The following is a 21,409-nucleotide window of genomic DNA, read 5'->3' on the forward strand; positions in this document are numbered from 1 at the left end:
TGAACAATGTCCATTTATTTATTTTTAATGTTTTTATGCCAGCTAATTTGCTAAAAAGTCATCAAGGCATTTTACAACAATTTAAAACAATAAAAGCTCGTAACGATAAAAACAAGAACATCAAAAATAGTAAAACTATGAAAACATTAAAAACGACACCTTTTGGAAAAGATACATCTAGAAAAACGTTTTCTAAAGGCCAAGAGAGTGCGGGCCAATTGTAGTTCTTGAGGAGCAACACAGGAGAAAACCCTTTAAAACTATAAAAATGTAAAACAACAACAACAGAACAACTCATACAGACAAAACCATATCTTGCAACCAACCAGACATAATGGTCATAGACAAAAAAGAAAAACAGACATACCTCATTGACATAGCAATCCTGAATGACAAAAATGTTGTTGAAAAGGAAGGGGGAAAGAGAAAAATATACACCACTAGCCATGGAAATCAAAGAATTATGGCAACTGTAAATGGTCACAATTATTCCATGAGTCACACCAGTCACCAGCATCACATCAAAAAACTATACAGAAAACCTTCAGAAATTGGGCATACCAAAATACATCCACACCAACGTCCAGAAAGCAGTCATATTTAAAGCATGTTCAATAGTCAGGAAATTTCTGAATCTTTAAAAGACAGCATGACTTGGCAAAGCCCGTCATGTCCATGAGCGAGAAAGAGATAAAATAATCATTATGTATTTATTTATTTCTTACCTGTCTTTCCCTTTGGATCGAGGTGGGGAATAGCATTAGTACAACAATACAATAGAACTCAAATACATAGAATTTCATGGATCATCAGGTGTCTTTTATGCTGGCATCTGCACATTGATGGAATTAGATTTTCTTGCAATTCGCCCAAATCCGCACTTGCAAAAATGCAAAAAATAAAAAAATAAAATAAAAAAACCCCACTCCCGCCCATCCCAAATGCACAGCACTTCTCCAACATGTGCATTTTCATGCTTTAGCCTTTGGGGGAAATGCAAGTTTTTGCCTCAAGTTTGTTGCCTGTTACAAATGTCCCACCCTGGAACATGCCATGTACAACCCCTGAACATTCATAGGCTGCCTTTGTAATCACCTCATTTCCCAATCAAACTAGATGCAAGAGAAGGTCACGTTGATTGCATTGTTATGCAAGGCAGGGATGGAGGTAAACTACATTTTTAAAAAAAGGATCTACGTGGCTCTCCATGATCCACCAACGTGTTTTAAACAAAGCTCTGGAGGGAATCTACACGTAGTACTGAAGGCGCTGCCTCCCTGCCGGCCTCCTGCTGCCGGGGTAAGAGCCACCCGGGTTGGAGAGCTCGGCGGAAGCAGAAGCCAAGCTCTCCAACCCGGGTGGCTCTTACCCCGGCAGCAGGAGGCCGGCGGGGAGGAGGCGGCAGCAGCGGCGGCAGCGGCAAGGACGCGGCCGGTTCCCCAGCCACCGCTTCCTCCGTCTCTTCCTCCGTCTCTTCTTTCGCCGTCTACACCATTGTTTTGACGGCGCACTGGAGGCGCACGCAAGCGCCTTCAGTACTACGTGTAGATTCCCTCATTATCACAGATCCAGTACATCTGATTCCTGGAATGTTTATGGGTGGCACCGACCTCAAGATTGGATTACTGCAACGCGCTCTTTGTAGGACTGCTCTGGAAGCCGGAGCTAGTGCAGAACGCTGTAGCTCAGCTGTTGTCCGGAACTGCCCCTTTCCAGCATGGAACTCCTCTGCTGAGGGAACTGCACTGGCATACACACATAAAGCATTATTCTTCTGTCAACAGGATTTGAACCTGGCTCCTCTGCCAAAATGGCAATCCAATGGACAGCAGACAGCAGTGGTCTGATGGGAAGAGAACTGCCTGCCCACAATGGCACACACAAGCCAGGGGTGGGTTACAGAGCGCCACTGAAGCAGAGCCCTCTACCCACTGGAGGCGGTTGGCTTCTACATTGGCAGGGCAATGAATGCGCTCAGGGCTTCAGTCAGAACTCTAAAGGAGCTATCTGGGGGTCAAAGGTTCTGGCTGAAATCTGGAGCCACCCCGCTGATTTCTCAGCCACCAGCCTCCGTCGGTCATACCACCAACATCTTGTGCAGTGCAGCAAATGGATCTTTCTGATCTGAGGCTCGCCTCGAGCGTCAGCGTCCTGCGCCTCCCAACCCTCTCTGCATTGTTCAGGACACCCTGAACCCCAATACCAGCAATACTAATACATTGTTACAGAATATACTTCCCCAGCCAGGTGTCCTTCAGCTCAGGCGCCAGGCCCCACGTCTGGTAGACTTTTATGGCCACTCAGCTATTCTACTCCCCCCTCCCTCCGGATGGGCCATTTTTTCCCTTCACAGATGCAAATTGCCCCAAGCCCACTTCTCTCGCCTTGACGGAGCCAGGAGATGGCCTCACGCCCACGGCCAGGTGGAGAGATAAGCGGTACTTCTGCAATTCTATAACAGACAATAGACAATGAATAAAGAATTCTTAAAAACAGCAATTCTTTGTACACTTAACCCCTTCCTTACAGTTTTATTATGGTTTTCATTTTTGTGAACCGCCCAGAGAGCTTCAGGTATGGGGCGGTATAGAAATGTAATAAATAAATAAAAATAAATAACAAAAGTGCCCTGGTGACATCATCAACCCATTTCTATTTTGTTGTTGTTTATTCGTTCAGTAGTTTACGACTCTTCGTGACTTCATGGACCAGCCCACGCCAGAGCTTTCTGTTGGCTGTCGCCACCCCTAGCTCCCCCAAGGTCAAGTCCATCACCTCCAGAATATCATCCCTCCATCTTGCCCCTCTTCCTTTTGCCTTCCACTTTCCCTAGCATCAGCCTCTTCTCCAGGGTATCCTGTCTTCTCATTATGTGGCCAAAGTACTTCAGTTTTGCCTTTAATACCATTCCCTTAAGTGAGCAGTCTGGCTTTATTTCCTGGAGTATGGACTGGTTGGATCTTCTTGCAGTCCAAGGCACTCTCAGAACTTTCCTCCAGCACCACAGTTCAAAAGCATCTCTCTTCCTTCGCTCAGCCTTCCTTATGGTCCAGCTCTCGCAGCCATAGGTTACTACGGGGAATACCATTGCTTTAACTATGCGGACCTTTGTTGTCAGCGTGGTGTCTCTGCTCTTAACTATTTTATCGAGATTTGTCATTGCTCTCCTCCCAAGAAGTAAACGTCTCCTGACTTCCTGGCTGCAGTCAGCGTCTGCAGTAATCTTTGCGCCCAGGAATACAAAGTCTGTCACTGCCTCCACGTTTTCTCCCTCTATTTGCCAGTTATCAATCAAGCTGGTTGCCATAATCTTGGGTTTTTTGAGGTTTACCTGCAACCCGGCTTTTGCACTTTCTTCTTTCACCTTCGTCATAAGGCTCCTCGGCTCCTCCTCGCTTTCAGCCATCAAAGTGGTGTCATCTGCATATCTGAGGTTGTTCTGGTGTTTTTAGACTGTTGGTTGTTTTATTATGGTTTTCATTTTTGTGAACCGCCCAGAGATCTTCAGGTATGGGGCGGTATAGAAATGTAATTAATAAATAAAAATAAATAACAAAAGTGCCCTGGTGATGTCATCAACCCGTTTCTATGGAGGCACGTAAACTGATGAAGGAGCTGGACGTTATCCGCCCCGCCCCCATTCAACTTGACCCAGCGGCAAGAGGAGAGAAAGCGGTTTTAAGGGAATCCTAGAGCGGCCGCATTCAGACCTATGGCGGCCCCCAACGGCTTCCGTAGCTAACCGGACGAGGAAAGCAGTGACGCAGACTACGTCAGCCGAAGGCTGGAAGGCGCGCCGTCCGGTTTTGCGCCTGCGCACTCCCTCCGCAGGTGGTTGCCATGGAGTCGGAAGGGGCCTACGAGCCGGGCTTCGTCGGGATCCGCTTTTGCCAGGAATGGTGAGTCGGCGGGAGGGTAGAAGGGAAGCGGGGCGAGACCGGGGGGCGACGGCGGGACGCATTCGCCGCTCCCTCACCCAGCGGCCCTTATCTCCGGCCTTTCCCCCAACCGGGCGCCGGCGAGAGGGGTTGGACTGCAAGCCCCATCATCCCCAGCCGTCCGGGGATGGGGATGATGGGGCTTGCAGTCCAACCCCTCTCGCCGGCGCCCGGTTGGGAAAGGCCCACGCGAGCTATAAGGTCTCCGAGGAGAAAGTCAGGAGATCCGAAACGTTGCACCTACTGAACCCGTGTCTTCTGTCCACACGACTCTGCTCCACGTGTTTAGTCTTGGGATGCCTTAGGACGTACTTGAGACATAGCTTGCCTTGCCATCCTTTACCCTGAAGTAAGTTCCATTGAGTTCAGTGGGACTTCCTCCCGGGGGTAGCCCCAAGTTAGGCCTACTTCGAGTAGTCCCGTTGAAATGAATGGGGGGGGGGATCCCACCTGGCTTCATCGCCTCCCTTCTTCTTGGGCAGACGGCCTTGCATTGAAGGTTCACCAAGAACGAGTATTGTTTGCAAAGCGTTATTATTTATTCCACTTTTATACCGCCCAAGAGCCGAAGCTTTCTGGACGGTTCACAACAATTCACAAAAATAAAATAAAATAAAATAAAAGCAAACAACAACATTACACAACATTACGTTATACAACATTACCCCTCCTCCTCCTCCCCTTTCCTTTTGTGTCATGTCTTTTAGATTGTAAGCCTGTGGGCAGGGACTGCCAAATACTTTTGTAAGCGGCCCTGAGAGCCTTTTTTGGCTGAACGGCAGCATAAAAATGCTTAAATAAAATAATTTATTTTATTAATTACATTTCTATACCGCCCAATAGCCGGAGCTCTCTGGGCGGTTCACAAAAATTAAAAACATTCAAAGTATAAAACAACAGTATAAAACTGTTAATATAAATACAATATATAATATAATAAAAATAATATAAATACAATAATATAAAATACAATATACAAGCTCAACCAGATAAAAACAGCAGCAATGCAAAATTACAAATTTAAAACACCAAGTTAAAATTTATTTATAGACTGTTAAAATGCTGGGAGAATAAAAAGGTCTTCATAAATAACATAAATAATACATAGTCTCCCCCCCAAAAAAAAAATTAACGTAGAAAAATGTAAACGATTTCAGTAATAGACCTGTTCCAGACAGCTGACACAAGTGCCTCATCAGATGCCATTAAATGATTGGGAGGAGAGGGCAGCCTTCTGTTTATTTAATTAATTTATTTATAAATTTATTACATTTTTATACCGCCCAATAGCCGAAGCTCTCTGGGCGGTTCTCAAAAATTAAAACCATAATAAAACAACCAACAGGTTAAAAACACAAATACAAAATACAGTATCAAAAGCACAACCAGGATAAAACCACGCAGCAAAGTTGATATAACATTAAAATACAGAGTTAGAACTGTAAAATTTAAATTTAAGTTAAAATTATGTGTTAAAATACTGAGAGAATAAAAAGGTCTTCAGCTGGCGATGAAAAGAGTACAGTGTAGGCGCCAGGCGGACCTCTCTGGGGAGCTCATTCCGCAACCGGGGTGCCACAGCGGTTGCTGAAAAGACTACAGTGTCCATGTCAGGCAGACCCTGGAGAGCTCAGTGGGGCCACCACTGAGAAGGCCCCCTCCCATGTTGCCACCTCCTGAATCTCCCTTGGAGGCAGCACTTGGAGGAAGGCTTCAGATGTTGATCATAATGTCCAGGTTAGGTTCAGGTCGGGAGAGGCGTTCCGTCGGATATTGACGGAATAACCCCCACTCCCTGTGTCTGCAGTGAAAAAGCCATGCACATCAAGAGCTGACCCTCACGCCCCACACAACGCTGCCCAGAAAGTAATAGAAGAACTTCGGTCACACTCTTCAAATACTTAAAAGGTCACACAGAGGAGGGCCAGGATCTCTTCTCGATCATCCCAGAGTGCAGGACACGGAATAATGGGCTCAAGTTACAGGAAGCCAGATTCCACGTGGACATCAGGTGCGACAATGGAATCAGTTACCTAGGGAGGCGGTGGGCTCTCCCACACTTGAGGACTTCAAGAGGCAGCTGGACAGCCACCTGTCAGGGATGCTTTAGGGTGGATTCCTGCATTGAGCAGGGGGTTGGACTCGATGGCCTTATAGGCCTCTTTCAACTCTACTATTTTATGATTCTATGACTCCTATGCATATTTAAACAAAAATTCCCTACAATTCCAAACATTCCCCAGCCAGCCAGCCCCCCACAAAAGGAGGGGGGAGCGTTCCTAAAATTTTGCAAGTGCCTTATTGCTTGAGTGTCCCATTCCACAAATGTTAAAAGCTTATTTCTTTCTCTCTTTTTATCAGCAACAACATGTTGTACCCCAAGGAAGACAAAGAGAACAGGATCCTTCTCTACGCAGTGAGTGTATGAAAGTTGAGATCCCAGTTTGTATGGGATGCTTCTAGACAAGGCTTTGATTGTGCCATCACCCAGCCTCATTCATGGAATTTTAAGGGGCGTTGAGATGACATCTACCGTTTAAAACTCTCCCATGTTTTCCCACTGCTTCTTATGCCTTTTTTCTTATTATTCTTATTCTTATTATTATTTATAATAATAATTTATTTATAAATTATTTATTTATTTATATAGCACCATCAATGTACATGGTGCTGTACAGAGTAAAACAGTAAATAGCAAGGCCCTGCCGCATAGGCTTACAATCTAATAAAATCATAGTAAAACAATAAGGAGGGGAAGAGAATGCCAACAGGCACAGGGTAGGGTAAAACTAGCAGTAGTAGAGAAAGGACATTAAGGAAGGAAAGGCGGAATACCGGCACAATGGAGCTGTTCACAAGTAACTCTGAGCCACCATGGGTCAATTCCCCCACAGGGCTTAGCTGAGTCTGTCTGCCATTAGTGGCCACCACAAAGTGCAGGGAGGCTCTCAAACAAAGGTGTGGCCACCTCACAGACTGTCCCTGAATGAGGAGCTTCACTTCAGGCTATTATCGGTCACAGCCATTGAATGGCCTCATTTTCTCCCATCTATGTATTCCTTTGAAAAAGCAATGTTAGCAACGTACCGGATTATGTGATGATGAATCCCACCAGCATGATCTGTGGAGGATCAGGGGGTTTGCACTAGTGGGCATATGATTCGGTTGTTGTCTGGAGCTGCCCCTTTCCAGAATGGAACTCCTCTGCTGAGGGAACTGCACTGGCTGCCTATTCGCTACCGGGCCAGGTTGAAGGTTCTTGTGCTTGTGTACAAAGCCCTAAACAACTTGGGACCAGGATACCTGAGAGAGAGAGAGCGCCTCTTGCCAACCTGCCCGGTCACTGAGGTCATCCGAGGGCCTGCTCCTGGTGGTTCCACCTAGATCCATCCTCCGATTGGAATCCACCAGGGGAAGAGCCTTCAGCGTGGTGGCCCCCCTCCTGTGGAATTCCCTGCCTCTGGAGGTCAGGCAGGCGCCAACCTTGTACTCCTTTTGGCGCCTCCTGAAAACATCTTTATTCCAAGAAGCCTTTCTTTAACATGCAGCCTTGGATTTCTGTTTTAGCTTCTTTTAAATTTTGTTTTAACTGTTTTATTCCGTTTTTATTTTCATTTTACCTTTTACACCGCTCCGAAATTTTTCAATGGGGAGCGGTATATAAATATTCTAAATAAATAAATATGATTCGTGGAACCGCTCTTGTAAAACAGTGCAGTTTAAAAGACGGAGCAAAGTATTGGTAGTAATGCCCAACCGAGCATCCTGCTGAAGCAAAGAGAGAGTATTTTCTGTATCGTGATAAGAAGTAGGGACAAGAACCGTACTCGACTGGTTCAGACCACAATATACAGAAAATTGCGGGAGTATGGCGTGGCTTCCCGCTTCCGCAAGGCATCTGCCTCACTGCTTCTGGGAACGTAACGCTGGAGTAGATGGCCCCTGGGTTTGAACGAGCAGAGCTCTTGTTACATGTTCTGCCTGCCTCCCCGCAAAGCTGGGATGTAATAATGGGTTACCTTTTAAACTAGCGGCCACCTGTCTATTATTATTATTATTATTATTATTATTATTATTATTATTATTATTATTAATTTGTATCCCGCCTTTTGCCCAATGCTTGGCCTCAAGGCGGCCTTACAAAGTTTAAAACATACATTGTTGGGGGAGGGGGGAAACAAAACCTTAAATGTTTAAAATACACAACAAAATTATAAGACATTAACATAGATGGAGGGCCAGATTATTCTCCAAAGGCCTGCTGAAACAAACAAGTTTTAGCCTGCTTCCGAAAGCCCATCAAGGAGGGAGCCAGCCTAGCTTCCCCAGGAAGAGAGTTCCAGAGCACTGGAGCAGCCACCGAGAAGGCCCTCTCCCATGTTCCCACCAAGCGTGCCTGTGAAGAAGGTGGGACTGAAAGAAGGGCCTCTCCAGAAGATCTCAAAGCACGGGCAGGCTCATAAGGGAGAAGACGGTCTTTCAGACAACCTGGACCCGAGCCATATAGGGCTTTATAGGTCATAACCGTCACTTTGAATTGTGCCCAGAAACAGACTGGAAGCCAGTGGAGCTGTTTTAACAGGGGGGTTGTGTGCTCCCTATAACCAGCCCCGGTCAACAATTTAGCTGCAGCTCTTTAAACCAGCTGGAGTTTCCGAACACTCTTCAAAGGCAGCCCCACGTAGAGCGCGTTACAGTAATCCAATCAGGATGTAACTAAGGCACGTGTCACCGTGGCCAGGTCCAACATCTCTAGGAACGGGCGCAGCTGGCGCACTAGCTTTAACTGTGCAAATGCACTCCTGGCCACCGCCGAAACCTGGGCATCCAGGCTCAGGGCTGAATCCAGAAGTACACCTGAGCTGCGGACCTGTGTCGTCAGGGGGAGTGTGACCCCATCCAGCACAAGCTGAATCCCTCTTCCCTGATCTGCAGTGGCAGTTTGTAAGCAGAGCCCTTTCCGAACTCTCCTTCTGGAGATCTTTTCCCTGAAGTTGACACGGGTACAATGCTGCGTGTAGAGGATGAGCGCCGTCATTTTTGCTAAAGTGTTTGCAAGCTTGGAGCTGTGGAGGCTGTGGGAGGCAGGCAGATTGCTGGGCGCGGATAACTGACGTCAAGTCAACTTCCCCCTCTTGACATCAGTCTTTGCTTATTCTGATAGTCTACCCTTGGTATTATTTATTTATTTATTACATTTCTATACCGCCCAACAGCCGAAGCTCTCTGGGCGGTTCACAAAAAGTAAAACCGTAATAAAACAACCGACAGTTTAAAAGCACAAATACAAAATACAGTAGAAAAAGCACAACCAGGATAAAACTACGCAGCAAAAATTGATATAAGATTAAAATACAGAGTTAGAACAGTACAATTTAAATTTAAGTTAAAATTAAGTGTTAAAATACTGAGAGAATAAAAAGGTCTTCAGCTGACGATGAAAGGAGTACAGTGTAGGCGCCAGGCGGACCTCTCTGGGGAGCTCGTTCCACAACTGGGGTGCCACAGCAGAGAAGGCCCTGCTCCTAGTAGCCACCTGCCTCACTTCCTTTGGCAGGGGCTCACGGAGAAGGGCCCCTGTAGATGATCTTAAGGTCCGGACAGGTACATATGGGAGGAGGCGTTCCTTCAAATAACCTGGCCCCAAGCCATTTAGGGCTTTGAATGTCAATACCAGCACATTGAATTGGACCCAGACCTGGACTGGCAGCCAATGAAGTTGTAAAAGGACTGGCGTAATATGGTCTCGCTGGCCAGTCCCCGTTAGTAAACGGTAGGGGTTTGAATGTGCAGTTTTTTCTGTTTCTCTTCTCTCACCCCACAAGTGCCGGAATTGTGACTACCAGCAGGAGGCTGACAACAGTTGCATCTATGTCAATAAGATCACACATGAAGTGGAGTAAGTATTGACAGCTGTCTCAAATGGCTCAGAAAGCCTTGCCACTGCTCTGGCAACTTCCCACGGAAACGTACGTTTTTATTAATGCTAAGGTGGGATTGGGAATTAAAACTTGGAAACAGAAGTGCCGGGTCAACAGAGGGAAAACACCTGCTAAGATAGAGTGGCCCTATGGAAAAGGAGGACAGGGCTCCTGTATCTTTAACAGTTGCATAGAAAAGGGGATTTCAGCAGGTGTCATCTGTATGCATGCAGCACCTGGTAAAAATTCCCTCTTCATCACAACAGTTAAAGCTGCAGGAGCTATACTAGAGTGACCAGATTTAAAAGGGGGCAGGGCACCTGCAGCTTTAACTGTTGTGATGAAGAGGGAATTTCACCAGATGCTGCAGGCATACAAAGGACACCTGCTGAAATTCACTTTTCAATACAACTGTTAAAGATACAGGAGCCCGGTCCTCCTTTTCGTAGGGTCACCCTAGCTAGGAAGAGCAAGAAGTGCTTCAGGATTTATTTATTTTTTGAAAGCTTGTAATGAGGCAGCTAGTTGGATATTGGGAACGGCGGCAGCTTTCAGTGGGAAGAGGCCAAAACTGAAGGACGAGAAGTGCAAGAGCCTGGCAAAGGATTTGCATTATCCAGCAATGATTTCTAAAGCTTGAGCCATCCCGTGTGTGTTATAAGCTGCCCCAGTCTTTAGGGAGTGGCCAGGCTAAATGTTGAAAGAAAAAATTTAAATAGCTGCAAAATCTTGGTTTTAGTGAATTAACCCAGATCATCGCTGACGTTTCTCAGGATCCAACTCTGCCCCGAACAGAGGACCACCCCTGTCAGAAGTGAGTACTAAGCCGTCCAGCAAATGCACTTAGCGTAGAACAGCCTTGGGCAAAATGCTGAAAGTCAGGCTCTGCCCAAGCTCTGTGTTAATCAGGCCTTTTTACTCTGCCTTCCAGGTGCGGCCACAAAGAAGCTGTGTTTTTCCAGTCTCACAGCGCGAGGGCTGAGGTGAGAGGATGCATTTCTAGCTTTGCAATTGCTAGGGAGTTTCCTCTTGAAATCCAGTGAACAAGAACATCCCATCCTTTTGCATCCTACACAACTAGGTCACGCTAGCTGAAATAATACCTTTCAGGATTCCCTCTCAAATCAAAAATATTACTCAAGGCCTGGTATTCTCAATGGCGAAACCGTGTTGTTCTGGGTCAACAAAAGCGCAAACGTCTCAGCAATATTCATGCTGTTAAACGAAGCGGAGATCTATGGGTTAAAGCTGGGGTATTGAAGCTCTCTCAGCCCAGGGCCGAATGCCATTTGGGAGAACCCTTGGGGACTGCACTCCAGTATTGGGGGGGGGGCAAACACTCCCCCAAATAACAGCATAATCTTAGTTCAAAGCACTTACTGCCAGAATGTAGGCCTTACCTGAGGGACTTCAACCTTTCAACTGATAGCCATTGAAGGCTATCAAGGGCTACTAGCCCTGATGGTTATGTGCTACCTCCAGTATCTGAGGCAGTAAGCCTGTGTGCACCAGTTGCTGGGGAACATGGGTGGGAGGGTGATGTTGCACACATGTCCTGTTTGTATGTTCCTGGTCGACAGCTGGTTAGCCACTGTGTGAACAGAGTGCTGGAGTAGATGGACCCTTGGTCTGATCCAGCAGAGCTCTTTTGTTGTTTGTTTATTTATTTATTTATTTATTATATTTCTATACCGCCCAATAGCCAGAGCTCTCTGGGTGGTTCACAAAACCACCCAGAGAGCTGGGCGGTTTTGTTGTTGTTGTTGTTGTTGTTTATTATATAGCCTAGGCTCTCTGGGAGGTTTACATAGGATAAAAACACTTAAAAACAATATACAAAAATTTAAAATCACAAAAACATACAATTTTAAACCACAAAAGCATACAAAACCAAACCCAGGCTAATTACATATTGCCTGTTCTTATGTTAATGGGGGAAACCAACCAACGGTTGGGGGAGGGGGGAGAGCCAGATTTGGCCCCTGGACCTGGGTCAGGGTCTGTGGAGATGGGGAGGGCCCCCGGTCCTGTTGGGTTCCAGGTCTTCCTCTTTCCTCAATGTCTTCCGGGGCAAGGAACGTTTATCTGGAAATACCCACACCCGATCCGTCTCCTCCTCTCCCCACTTTGCCTTCTAGGATGCCATGAGGCTGTATTACGTCTGCACAGCCCCGCACTGTGGCCACCGGTGGACGGAGTGAAGTGCTTCAAGCTGTCGACTCCCAGCCATCCTTCAGTGCTCACCCGGGTTCTGGGGAACTGCCGGCTCGTTCATCTGCTGCTCTTCTCTGGTTAATCGCCCTCTTTGAATTGGGCTGTGTTTTTTGATATGTGAATAAAAATGGTTTATTTTTTGCAGGAATCTCACCCTGGTGCTTCCTCGGGACCTTCTGCCTGGGGTGGGACACTTCTACAGAATTGAGATAGCTGGGCTGTAGACTTGCTTCAAACCATGAAGTGTGCCTGCGATTCCGGTGAGATAGACGAGAGACAGGCTCTGGTGCTATTGGAAAGTATAAAACCTTTAATAGTTCTTTTTGCATCAAAGGTGGAATAAAACAAGATCCTTCTTCAGGAGCTGAGGCCTGACACAGGCTGCTGTGAAACAACCTGTTCTTGTATAGTAGAAAACCTTACGCTTTTCTTTCTCCAAGGCGTTCCGTGAACAAATTGTGTTGTGCTGAAAAGTTTCGCGTGATAATGAGCCTAGGCACCTAGACTCGTCATCACAAGAAAGAACTTTTCAGCACAACGCAGTTCGTTCACAGAACGCCTTGGAGAAAGAAAAGCTGAAAATTTTCTAATATGCAAGAATAGGTTGTTTTACAACAGTCTGCGTGTCACGTCAGTTCCTGAAGAAGGATTTTGTTTTAATCCGAAACGTCGAGCCTTTGATACAAAAGAACTATTAAAGATTTTATACTTTCCAATAGCACCAGAGCCTGTCTCTCGTCTATCACCTGTTCAGTGGTGCTTTTTCCCTCTTACCACACACGTGCATGCAATTCCCTTATTATAGCCTTCTCCTAATTAACTAGGGTGGTGGGTAGCCTGCTTGGGTGTGTCTTTTAAGATAGGGTGATCCTATGAAAAGGAGGACAGCGCTCCTGTATCATTAACAGTTGCATAGAAAAGGGAATTTCAACAGGTGTCATTCGTATGCATGTCACACCTGGTGAAATGTCCTCTTCATCACAACAGTTAAAGCTGCAGGAGCTATAATAGAGTGACCAGATTTAACAGAGGGCAGGGCACCTGCAGCTTTAACTGTTGTGATGAAGAGGGAATTCCACCAGGTTCCCCATATGTACAAATGACACCTGTTGAAAATCCCTTTTCAATACAACTGTTAAAGATACAGGAGCCCAGTCCTCCTTTTCATAGGGTCACCCTATTTTAAGATAGCTCAAGTTCTGCCACTTCCCCCCCTGGTTAGCTGCTAACCCTGGCAACTGGAAAACAAGATGCTCATCTTCAGTGGGAGGGTTGGTTGTGTTGCTGCTTTTCAAGGGGGAAAGGGACAAAACATTTTCAAGGCTGCTCACATTTTCATTTGTTTAATTCGGTCAAATCCTTCAGCACCATTGAGCCCTGAGGCGGCTCATGACAAATAGATTAAGCAATAGCGATGATGAAAAACTAGATACAACAACCCGCCCAAACCCCAGCAGATCAATTATTAACTAAGCAAAGTGCCGCAAATTAAACGCTGCCAAAAGATTGGGCAAGTTAAGAAGGATTCACTTGGTACATAGAAGACAGCAGCTTAGGGCTTTAATGTGCCTGGGGAAAGTAGCTTGGACGCCACTCGCTGCACAAAAGTCCTCATCCCTGGCCATCGCTCACCTCGGCTCCGAAGGGGAGGGCACCCGAGAGCAGGCGGTGGGTCCCAGGCCTTGGATGATGAAGGCAGCCCAAAGATGTCTGGGTATGAAATGTCTGCATTCTGAGGTTCTGCTTCAGTTTTTGAAAATATGTTTCTAGCCCTTAAGGCTGCCATAGTGATTTCAAACAGCAGGTAAGGGACCTGATGAAATCTTGGCGAAAGGTGAAGCAGGGCTTCCTCCCCTCTGGACGTGCTGCAGATTCAACACTCGGCGTCACTAGTTGCTGTGTCTATGGCTGGCAGAATGACCTATGCCAAATAAGACCATAAAGGCACGATTTGGCCAGTTTTCAGTCTTTCAAGTGGAGGGTTTTCTCCGCCTTGCTCCTTCCCCCCTTCCCCCCCCCCCCCCCAGGACTCAGTAGGCAGGAGGGTAGAGAACGGTGAGCCGGCTGTGGAAGTCAGCCGGCCCCAGCTTCTGAAAGTCCTTCCCGAGGAGGCCGTTGGTGGGATGGAGCTGGCGCACGTGGCTGTAGTACTCGTCGCTGCCGCTGCAGGTGAAGCCGCAGTCCTCGCACACGAAGAGCTTGGAGCGGCGCTCGCGGTAGGCATAGTGCTGCTGGACGCCGTGGATTTTCTTGAGGTGGGACTCCAGGGAGCAGCGCTGGGTGAAGGCTTTGTCACAGACGCAGCAGCAGTATGGGCGGATGCCTGCAGAGGAACCGAGAAGGCAGCGTTCGTTAAGGACGATCAGGGGCCTGGAAACAAAGCCCTAGGAAGAGAGACTGAAAGAACTGGGCATATTTAGCCTGGAGAAGAGAAGATGGAGGGGAGACATGAGAGCACTCTTCAAATACTTGAAAGGTTGTCACACAGAGGAGGGCCAGGATCTCTTCTCGATCCTCCCAGAGTGCAGGACACGGAATAACGGGCTCAAGTTACAGGAAGCCAGATTCCAGCTGGATATCAGGAAAAACTTCCTGATTGTTAGAGCAGTAGGACAATGGAACTGGTTACCTAGGGAGGTTGTGGGCTCTCCCACCCTAGAGGCCTTCAAGAGGCAGCTGGACAACCATCTCTCAGATACCAGAGTGGACTCCCACACTCCAACTCTCTCGTAGCTTCAAACTTCAAAGGCAAGGCAAAGAAGTAAGTAAAAGAATTAAAACAAGTAAAATTAAAACCTTAATGGAGCTCCAAAAGGAACTGTTGCTGCTGCAGGCGCCATACTTTCATCACTCCTATTTTACAAGGAATCCCTGGGAGATCTGATGTGTTCTATACAGACTCTCTTTTGGCTGATCAGAACTCTCAGATAACCTCCAAAGGTGGCTCAATTTTGTGCTGTGGCAATTGCTTGTCGGCGTGGGATGATATCATCTGATTGTGATCATGTTTTAATCTCTTAAAATATGTGGGACATGTATTAATTAATTGTTACCATATATTGTTTTGTTCATAGTCCCATTTTATTCCGTCCGTTTGGGAATATTATATGTGCTCATATTGTTGTGTTGTTTTGCTGGTCTTGTGACTGTAAATAAAAATCACCATCATCTGTCAGGGATGCTTTAGGGTGGATTCCTGCATTGAGCAGAGGGGTTGGACTCGATGGCCTTGTAGGCCCCTTCCAACTCTGCTATTCTATGATTCTATGAAGTTCACAGCAGAAGAGAGGGGAAGCGACCAGGGCTAGGGAGGCAGCAGCATCCACTGGCCGTTTCCTCTGCTGGCTGGTTTGGGTCTTGATCCGCCCCAGCTGGGTCCAACTAAAAGCCCTTCCAGTCCAGAATTCTGCTTCCCAAGCTGGCCTCCCAGAAGCCCCCAGGCAGGGCAGGAAGGCAACTGCCCTCTCGCTGCTGCCCCCCCACTCCCAAGCATCTGGTAGAGACCCCAGTTAATGGTAGAGCACCAGTTTTGCATGAAGCAAGTCCCAGATCCAGTTAAGAGGCCTGGGAATCAGGTGATGGGAAAGTCCCCGACTGAGACACACACACACACACACACACACACACACACACACACACACACACACACACACACTCCATCTGATTATACGCGTGGCTCAAGTGAAACGGCAGCGTCTGTCGTTCAATTGGAACCACTAAAAGGAATATGTCTGATCTGAAGTTAGCAGCTTCGAAGGCCTTGTTGAAAAACAGGTAGCCGGCAAGTACGCTGAAGATTGCATCAGGGAGTTAGAACACCAGAGAAGGAAGGATCTAGAAGAGCAGCAAAGGGATCTGGATAAAATTGGCTAATTGATTTTTTTGCAAGGTGATGACTTGAAAGGCAAAGCCAGGAGAAGGAACTTGACAATAACCAGGTTTGCACAACATGGCAATCCACGGCGTCAGCCTTATTTGTTTTGCTAACCGCGAACAAGGCACCCAGAAAATCCATGGCTTGTTGGGTTCAGAGCGGCTTGTTGTGACATGTGAACTCAGCATAATGACTTGTGGGTGGCTTGCCGGGTCCCACCTGTGTGCGTCCTCAGGTGCCTCTTGAGGTCAAAGGTGTCGTTGAAGCCCTTGGTGCAGTACTTGCACATGTGCTTCTTGACGGCGCTGTGGCACTTGAGGTGCCGGCTCAACATGCGCTGCAACAGGAAGCGCTTGCTGCACACGTTGCACTGGAACTCTGCCTGCTCGGGAGGACGCCTGCCCTGAATGAAACAAAAAGGGACCATGCTTCCTATCAGGAATCAGAACCTCTTGCCTGAGAACTTTCCACATCTGACCCACGGAGCCACCTTGGGTTCCTTCAGCGGGCAGGGCTTGGCCAGCAGGAGTCTTGGAGTTAAGAACGGGGGTGCGGGCATTTGGCAAGTTGGAGATAAGAGCTGGGGTGAGGGCCATTGGGAACTTGGAGATAAGAGCGTGATGCAGCTGTTGGGGATAAGAGCGGGGATGTGGCCCATGGGGATTTGGAGATAAGAGGGGATGTGGCCCATGGGGATTTGGAGATAAGAGCGGGGATGAGGGCCGTGGGGATTTGGAGATAAGAGCAGGGATGCAGGCCATTGAGGACTTGGCTAGTGATGTCTGATCTTCCCAGTGCCGATTGAGTGGACTGGCGCTTTGTGAAGCCGTGGACACCGACGCCACTGGGTGGCAGCCTGTTCTCCAGAGCTGGCAAAGTCCTGTGTGTGGCAGGTGCTGCACCTAGCCAGGGACATGGCCGGGGCACCGAAAAGACTGGCTGCTGCTGCTGCTGCTCCCACTATCAGCCAAGTCTCATTTGCCTCACCTCTCACACACACAGAAAGGCAAAATGGGACAATGGGCGTGGCTGTGCCCACTGATGTGCTCCGGCCCACAGAGAGCCTGGCGAGAAGCAATTCTGTCCCTTATGACCCCTGGTGTCCTATTCTACAGGGGATGAGAATCAGGAAGCTTTATGACAGCCGTTCCCAACCTGGTGCCCTCCAGATAGGTTGACTACAACTGCCATGTTCCCAGTGTATTGTGGATGATGGGAGTTGTAGTTTAATCCATTACTCCCAACACCAGCCCGGCATGGAATCCAATGGGGCCTAAACGTCCACGTATTCTAAGCAGACAGTCTGCCCACGCCCCGGCTCACCTTGGTGCTCTGAAGACCGTTCCCCACTGCCCTCGGTGGTGAGCGAAATGGGCTCCAGGTGAGGCCTTGAGGGTCTCCTCTGGGTGTCCTTCCCCACACGCTCACGCTGCTCCGTCCAAGAATCCTGGGATCTGCAAGGGGTTGCGTGACGCTGCCTTCAAAAGGATCAAAACCACAAACAATAAAGGGATGCTGCCTCTTTATTATATTGCTCAAAGGGAAGGGTGCAGTGCCAGGAGTGATCGAAGAAAAGGGAGGACATGGAAGGGAGGGGGATGAAGCCACATTTTGTGGCAGGGACAGCCTGATCTGTGGGCAGCAATTGGACTCTGAAGCCCTACCCCGCAGCTATGGCAACCCTGTGATTTGGGGCAGGGGAAGGAGAAAAGCATGTCCCAGAGAAAAGCTTTGCAGAGAGGGATCTCCGTCCTTTCTTTGTGCTTTAGGGCCTCCAGACACAGTTGCCCAGAGAAAACCACATCTGGCTAAATACTTCTTTGTTTACTAAAAGGTTCCCAGAGCGGCTTATACAAGTTCCATAAGAAGAAGACGGTCCTTGCCTGCAGGTTTGCAGTCTAATATACATGACACAAAAGGAAAAGGGCATGAGGAGGGCAGAGGAAACATGGGCAATCTTGGACACGGATTCTTAATGTTACAAAGTAGCTGTGATCATGGAAACAGTAGAGCAGGAATTGCAAGCCTTTCTCGGTCCAAGGGACAAATTCCATTCTTGGAAAGACCTGAGGGCTGCGTTCTCTCTGTGGACGGGCAAAGTAGGTGTGGCCAAAAGGAGGATGGGCCAGGGCCAAGTGTGATGCTTACCTATTCTAAGCCTGCCCTGAAGTATGCAGGATAAGGCCCTGTGTGTCTACTCATAAGTAAGCAGGACAGAATCAGCAGAACTTTCAAATAACATTCTATATACCTTGCCCCTGCTCAGACGGATGCATGAGTATGTCTACTCACTGAAAATCAATGCAAGCCTGAAAAGTAAATTCCACTAAATCACTCAGCAGCTCCCTCCCCAGGCCCTGCCTGCCCCCTTTCACCTGCAAGGGAGACGTTCTCCTCTCTAGCCAGTAGCTGATGGGGATAAGGGCTGTTCTTTGCTGAGCGATGAGAAAGGGCCCCTTTTTCAGTGCTCAGCAAATAAAAGTCCTCATCTCAGATCAGCTGCTAATCAAAAATAAGAGCTGGTCTCTATAGTGGAAGGAGCAGGAGCTCTCTGGGGATGATGGGAGTTACAGTCCAACCTATCTGGAGAGCACCAGCTCAGGGAAAGCTTATTGAGGGTCAAGTCAGGAGAATAAATCTAAGCTGGGTTAAAGACAATGCAAACCAAAACTGTTCAGTAAATATACCTACCTGGGATGTACAAATCCCCTCGGAGCTGGTCAGAGATCTCCCCCCAGTTTTGGGATCTTGAGCTGCGTCGTTTCACCAGGAAAGATTTAGGCATGGCTGATGCAAAGGTACACTTGGTCCCCTGGACCTATTTCCACTTTGGAAACGCCAGTCTGAACAATACCAAAAACCTCAAGGCCAAGGAGCAGGAAACATTTCTTATTACGCAGATTTGGAATCTAGGAATCCCAGTTCCTTATCCTTGCTGTTGCTGCAATGTACAGACTTAGCAGAATCTAGGAAGTCCGCCACCACCCTAGACCAACCACCCCATTAGATTCTACACCGTGGTTGTCACTGTGGACTCAGGGCCATGTGCTGTAAGATTAAGCCAAATCCAACTCTTAACCTTCCCGATAGAAGACAAAAGGATGATTTAAGCCGTTTTGAAGAGCAACTTGGAGTTCGGGACCCTAAGATATGTTAAAGGACCAACCCCTTATCCCATGCCAGTTTTCCAGTACAGAATCTACAACCCCAGTGCCTCCCTCTAACACCCACCCACCTTCCAGTGAAAGCAGGAAGAACACTTTAAAAGCCCCGACTCAACTCCTGGTCTACCCCCAAGCAAAATCCAAAATCTCAGCAGACGTCCTAATGAGCAGGAATGATCTGGGGGGGAGCATGGCACGGTGAGGGCTATTTAAAACAGCAATGTCCTAGCAATTTGAATTGGCCATGTGTGTGTGTGTTTTGAATGAGAGACCTCCAACTCCTTTGCATACTCTCTGCTCCTAACTGCAAAGCCAACAATGCTCCCCGTCCGCTCTATGCAAATCCTACGCTTGACTACAGAGCAAAGAGCCGAGGACGGTTAGACAGCCGGTCTCTCTGGCTGGACAGCTGCAGGTCCTGGAAAATCCACCTGATCTTCGACAGGGTGAGATATAAGAACCAGACCAAAATCAGTATGTTAAAGCCAGAGCAAGGCAACCCCTCCTCCTCTTCCTCCACAATCATCAGGTAGCCTAGATGTGGAATAAGGCAGGTTGTGAGCTGACACACTATTCCGCTGTGAGATCTCCAGTAGCTGCTCCCAATTGTTTCTCAGTTTAATTCAATGCGCTGCTGTCGGCCTTTAAAGTCATATAATCATAGAATAGCAGAGTTGGAAGGGCCATCGAGTCCAACCCCCTGCTCAATGCAGGAATCCACCCTAAAGCATCCCTGACAGATGGTTGTCCAACTGCCTCTTGAAGGCCTGTGGGAGAGCCCACCACCTCCCTAGGTAACTGGTTCCATTGTCGTACTGCTCTAACAGTCATGAAGTTTTTTTCTGATGTCCAGCCGGAATCTGGCTTCCTAACTTGAGCCTGTTATTCCATGTCCTGCACTCTGGGAGGATCGAGAAGAGATCCTGGCCCTCCTCTGTGTGACAACTTTTTAAGTATTTGAAGAGTGCTCTCATGTCTCCCCTCCATCTTCTCTTCTCCAGGCTAAACAGGCCCAGTTCTTTCAGTCTCTCTCCATAGGGCTTTGTTTCCAGACCCCTGATTATCCTGGTTGCCCTCCTCTGAACACACTCCAGCTTGTCTGCATCCTTCTTGAACTGTGGAGCCCAGAACTGGACGCAATACTCTAGATGAGGCCTAACCAGGGCCGAATAGAGAGGAACCAGTACCTCACGTGATTTGGAAGCTATACTGCTATTAATGCAGCCCAAAATAGCATTTGCCTTTCTTGCAGCCATATTGCACTGTTGGCTCATATTCAGCTTGCGATCTACAACCATTCCAAGATCCTTCTCGTTTGTAGTATTGCTGAGCCAAGTATCCCCCATCTTGCAACTGTGCCTTTGGTTTCTTCTTCTTCTTCTTCTTCTTCTTCTTCTTCTTATTATTATTATTATTATTATTATTATTATTATTATTATTATTATTATTTATTTATTTATTTATTTATTTATATAGCACCATCAATGTACATGGTGCTGTACAGAGTAAAACAGTAAATAGCAAGACTCTGCCGCATAGGCTTACAATCTAATAAAATCATAGTAAAACAATAAGGAGGGGAAGAGAATGCCAACAGGCACAGGGTAGGGTAAGCAGGCACAGGGTAGGGTAAAACTAACAGTATAAAGTCTGCACAACATCAAGTTTTAAAAGCTTTAGGAAAAAGAAAAGTTTTTAGTTGAGCTTTAAAAGCTGCGATTGAACTTGTAGTTCTCAAATGTTCTGGAAGAGCGTTCCAGGCGTAAGGGGCAGAATTTCCTAAATGTAGAACTTGGCATTTATCCCTCTTAAATTTCATTCTGTTGTTTTCAGCCCAGCACTCCAGCCTATCAAGATCACTTTGAAGTTTGTTTCTGTCCTCCAGGGTATTAGCTATCCCACCCAATTTTGTGTCATTTGCAAATTCGATAAGCATTCCCTGCACCTCCTCATCCAAATGATTAATAAAGATGTTGAAGAGCACTGGGCCCAGGACTGAGCCCTACGGTACCCCACTCGTTGCCTCTCCTCAGTTTGAGAAGGTTCCATTGATAAGTACTCTTTGAGTCCGATTCTGTAGCCAACTTTGAATCCACCTAAAAGTTGTTCCATCTAGCCCACTTTTAGCTAGTTTGTTAATCAGAATGTCATGTGGTTCTTTGTCAAAAGCTTTGCTGAAGTCAAGATATATGACGTCCACAGCATTCCCACAGTCCACAAGGGAGGTTACCCTATCAAAAAATGAGATCAGATTAGTCTGACGGGACTTGTTCTTGACAAATCCATGTTGGCTTCTAG

The 21,409-nt window shown here is 47.3% G+C and overlaps 2 protein-coding genes across 2 annotated transcripts; one reads left to right on the top strand and one right to left on the bottom strand.

Moving 5' to 3' along the window:
- Positions 1 to 3,792: 3,792 nt before the first annotated feature.
- POLR2I (RNA polymerase II subunit I) lies at positions 3,793 to 12,221 on the top strand. Its single transcript, XM_063140071.1, has 6 exons — positions 3,793 to 3,899; positions 6,300 to 6,354; positions 9,764 to 9,837; positions 10,599 to 10,673; positions 10,791 to 10,842; positions 11,998 to 12,221. The coding sequence occupies exons 1-6, from the start codon at positions 3,841 to 3,843 to the stop codon at positions 12,058 to 12,060; spliced, it is 378 nt and encodes a 125-aa protein (XP_062996141.1). The 5' UTR covers positions 3,793 to 3,840; the 3' UTR covers positions 12,061 to 12,221.
- A 1,882-nt stretch (positions 12,222 to 14,103) lies between these two features.
- On the bottom strand, positions 14,104 to 18,732 carry OVOL3 (ovo like zinc finger 3). Its single transcript, XM_063139767.1, has 5 exons — positions 18,639 to 18,732; positions 17,271 to 17,401; positions 16,430 to 16,573; positions 16,167 to 16,350; positions 14,104 to 14,396 (listed from the first exon to the last, which is right to left on the bottom strand). The coding sequence occupies exons 1-5, from the start codon at positions 18,730 to 18,732 to the stop codon at positions 14,104 to 14,106; spliced, it is 846 nt and encodes a 281-aa protein (XP_062995837.1).
- Between the last annotated feature and the right edge of the window lie 2,677 nt (positions 18,733 to 21,409).

Source organism: Elgaria multicarinata, chromosome 13 (assembly GCF_023053635.1).
Source record: "Elgaria multicarinata webbii isolate HBS135686 ecotype San Diego chromosome 13, rElgMul1.1.pri, whole genome shotgun sequence".
NCBI lineage: Eukaryota > Metazoa > Chordata > Lepidosauria > Squamata > Anguidae > Elgaria > Elgaria multicarinata.

Bases quoted from the DNA above. Each gene is read 5' to 3' on its own strand.
- POLR2I (XM_063140071.1), top strand. From the start codon at position 3,841: ATGGAGTCGGAAGGGGCCTACGAGCCGGGCTTCGTCGGGATCCGCTTT. The intron at 6,355-9,763 runs GTGAGTGTATGA...TCACCCCACAAG, and splicing joins ACAGGATCCTTCTCTACGCA to TGCCGGAATTGTGACTACCA. The intron at 9,838-10,598 runs GTAAGTATTGAC...TCTTGGTTTTAG, and splicing joins AAGATCACACATGAAGTGGA to TGAATTAACCCAGATCATCG.
- OVOL3 (XM_063139767.1), bottom strand. From the start codon at position 18,732: ATGCCTAAATCTTTCCTGGTGAAACGACGCAGCTCAAGATCCCAAAAC. The intron at 17,402-18,638 runs GTAGGTATATTT...AACCCCTTGCAG, and splicing joins AGGGGATTTGTACATCCCAG to ATCCCAGGATTCTTGGACGG. The intron at 16,351-16,429 runs GTGGGTCAGATG...TGTTTCATTCAG, and splicing joins AAGGAACCCAAGGTGGCTCC to GGCAGGCGTCCTCCCGAGCA.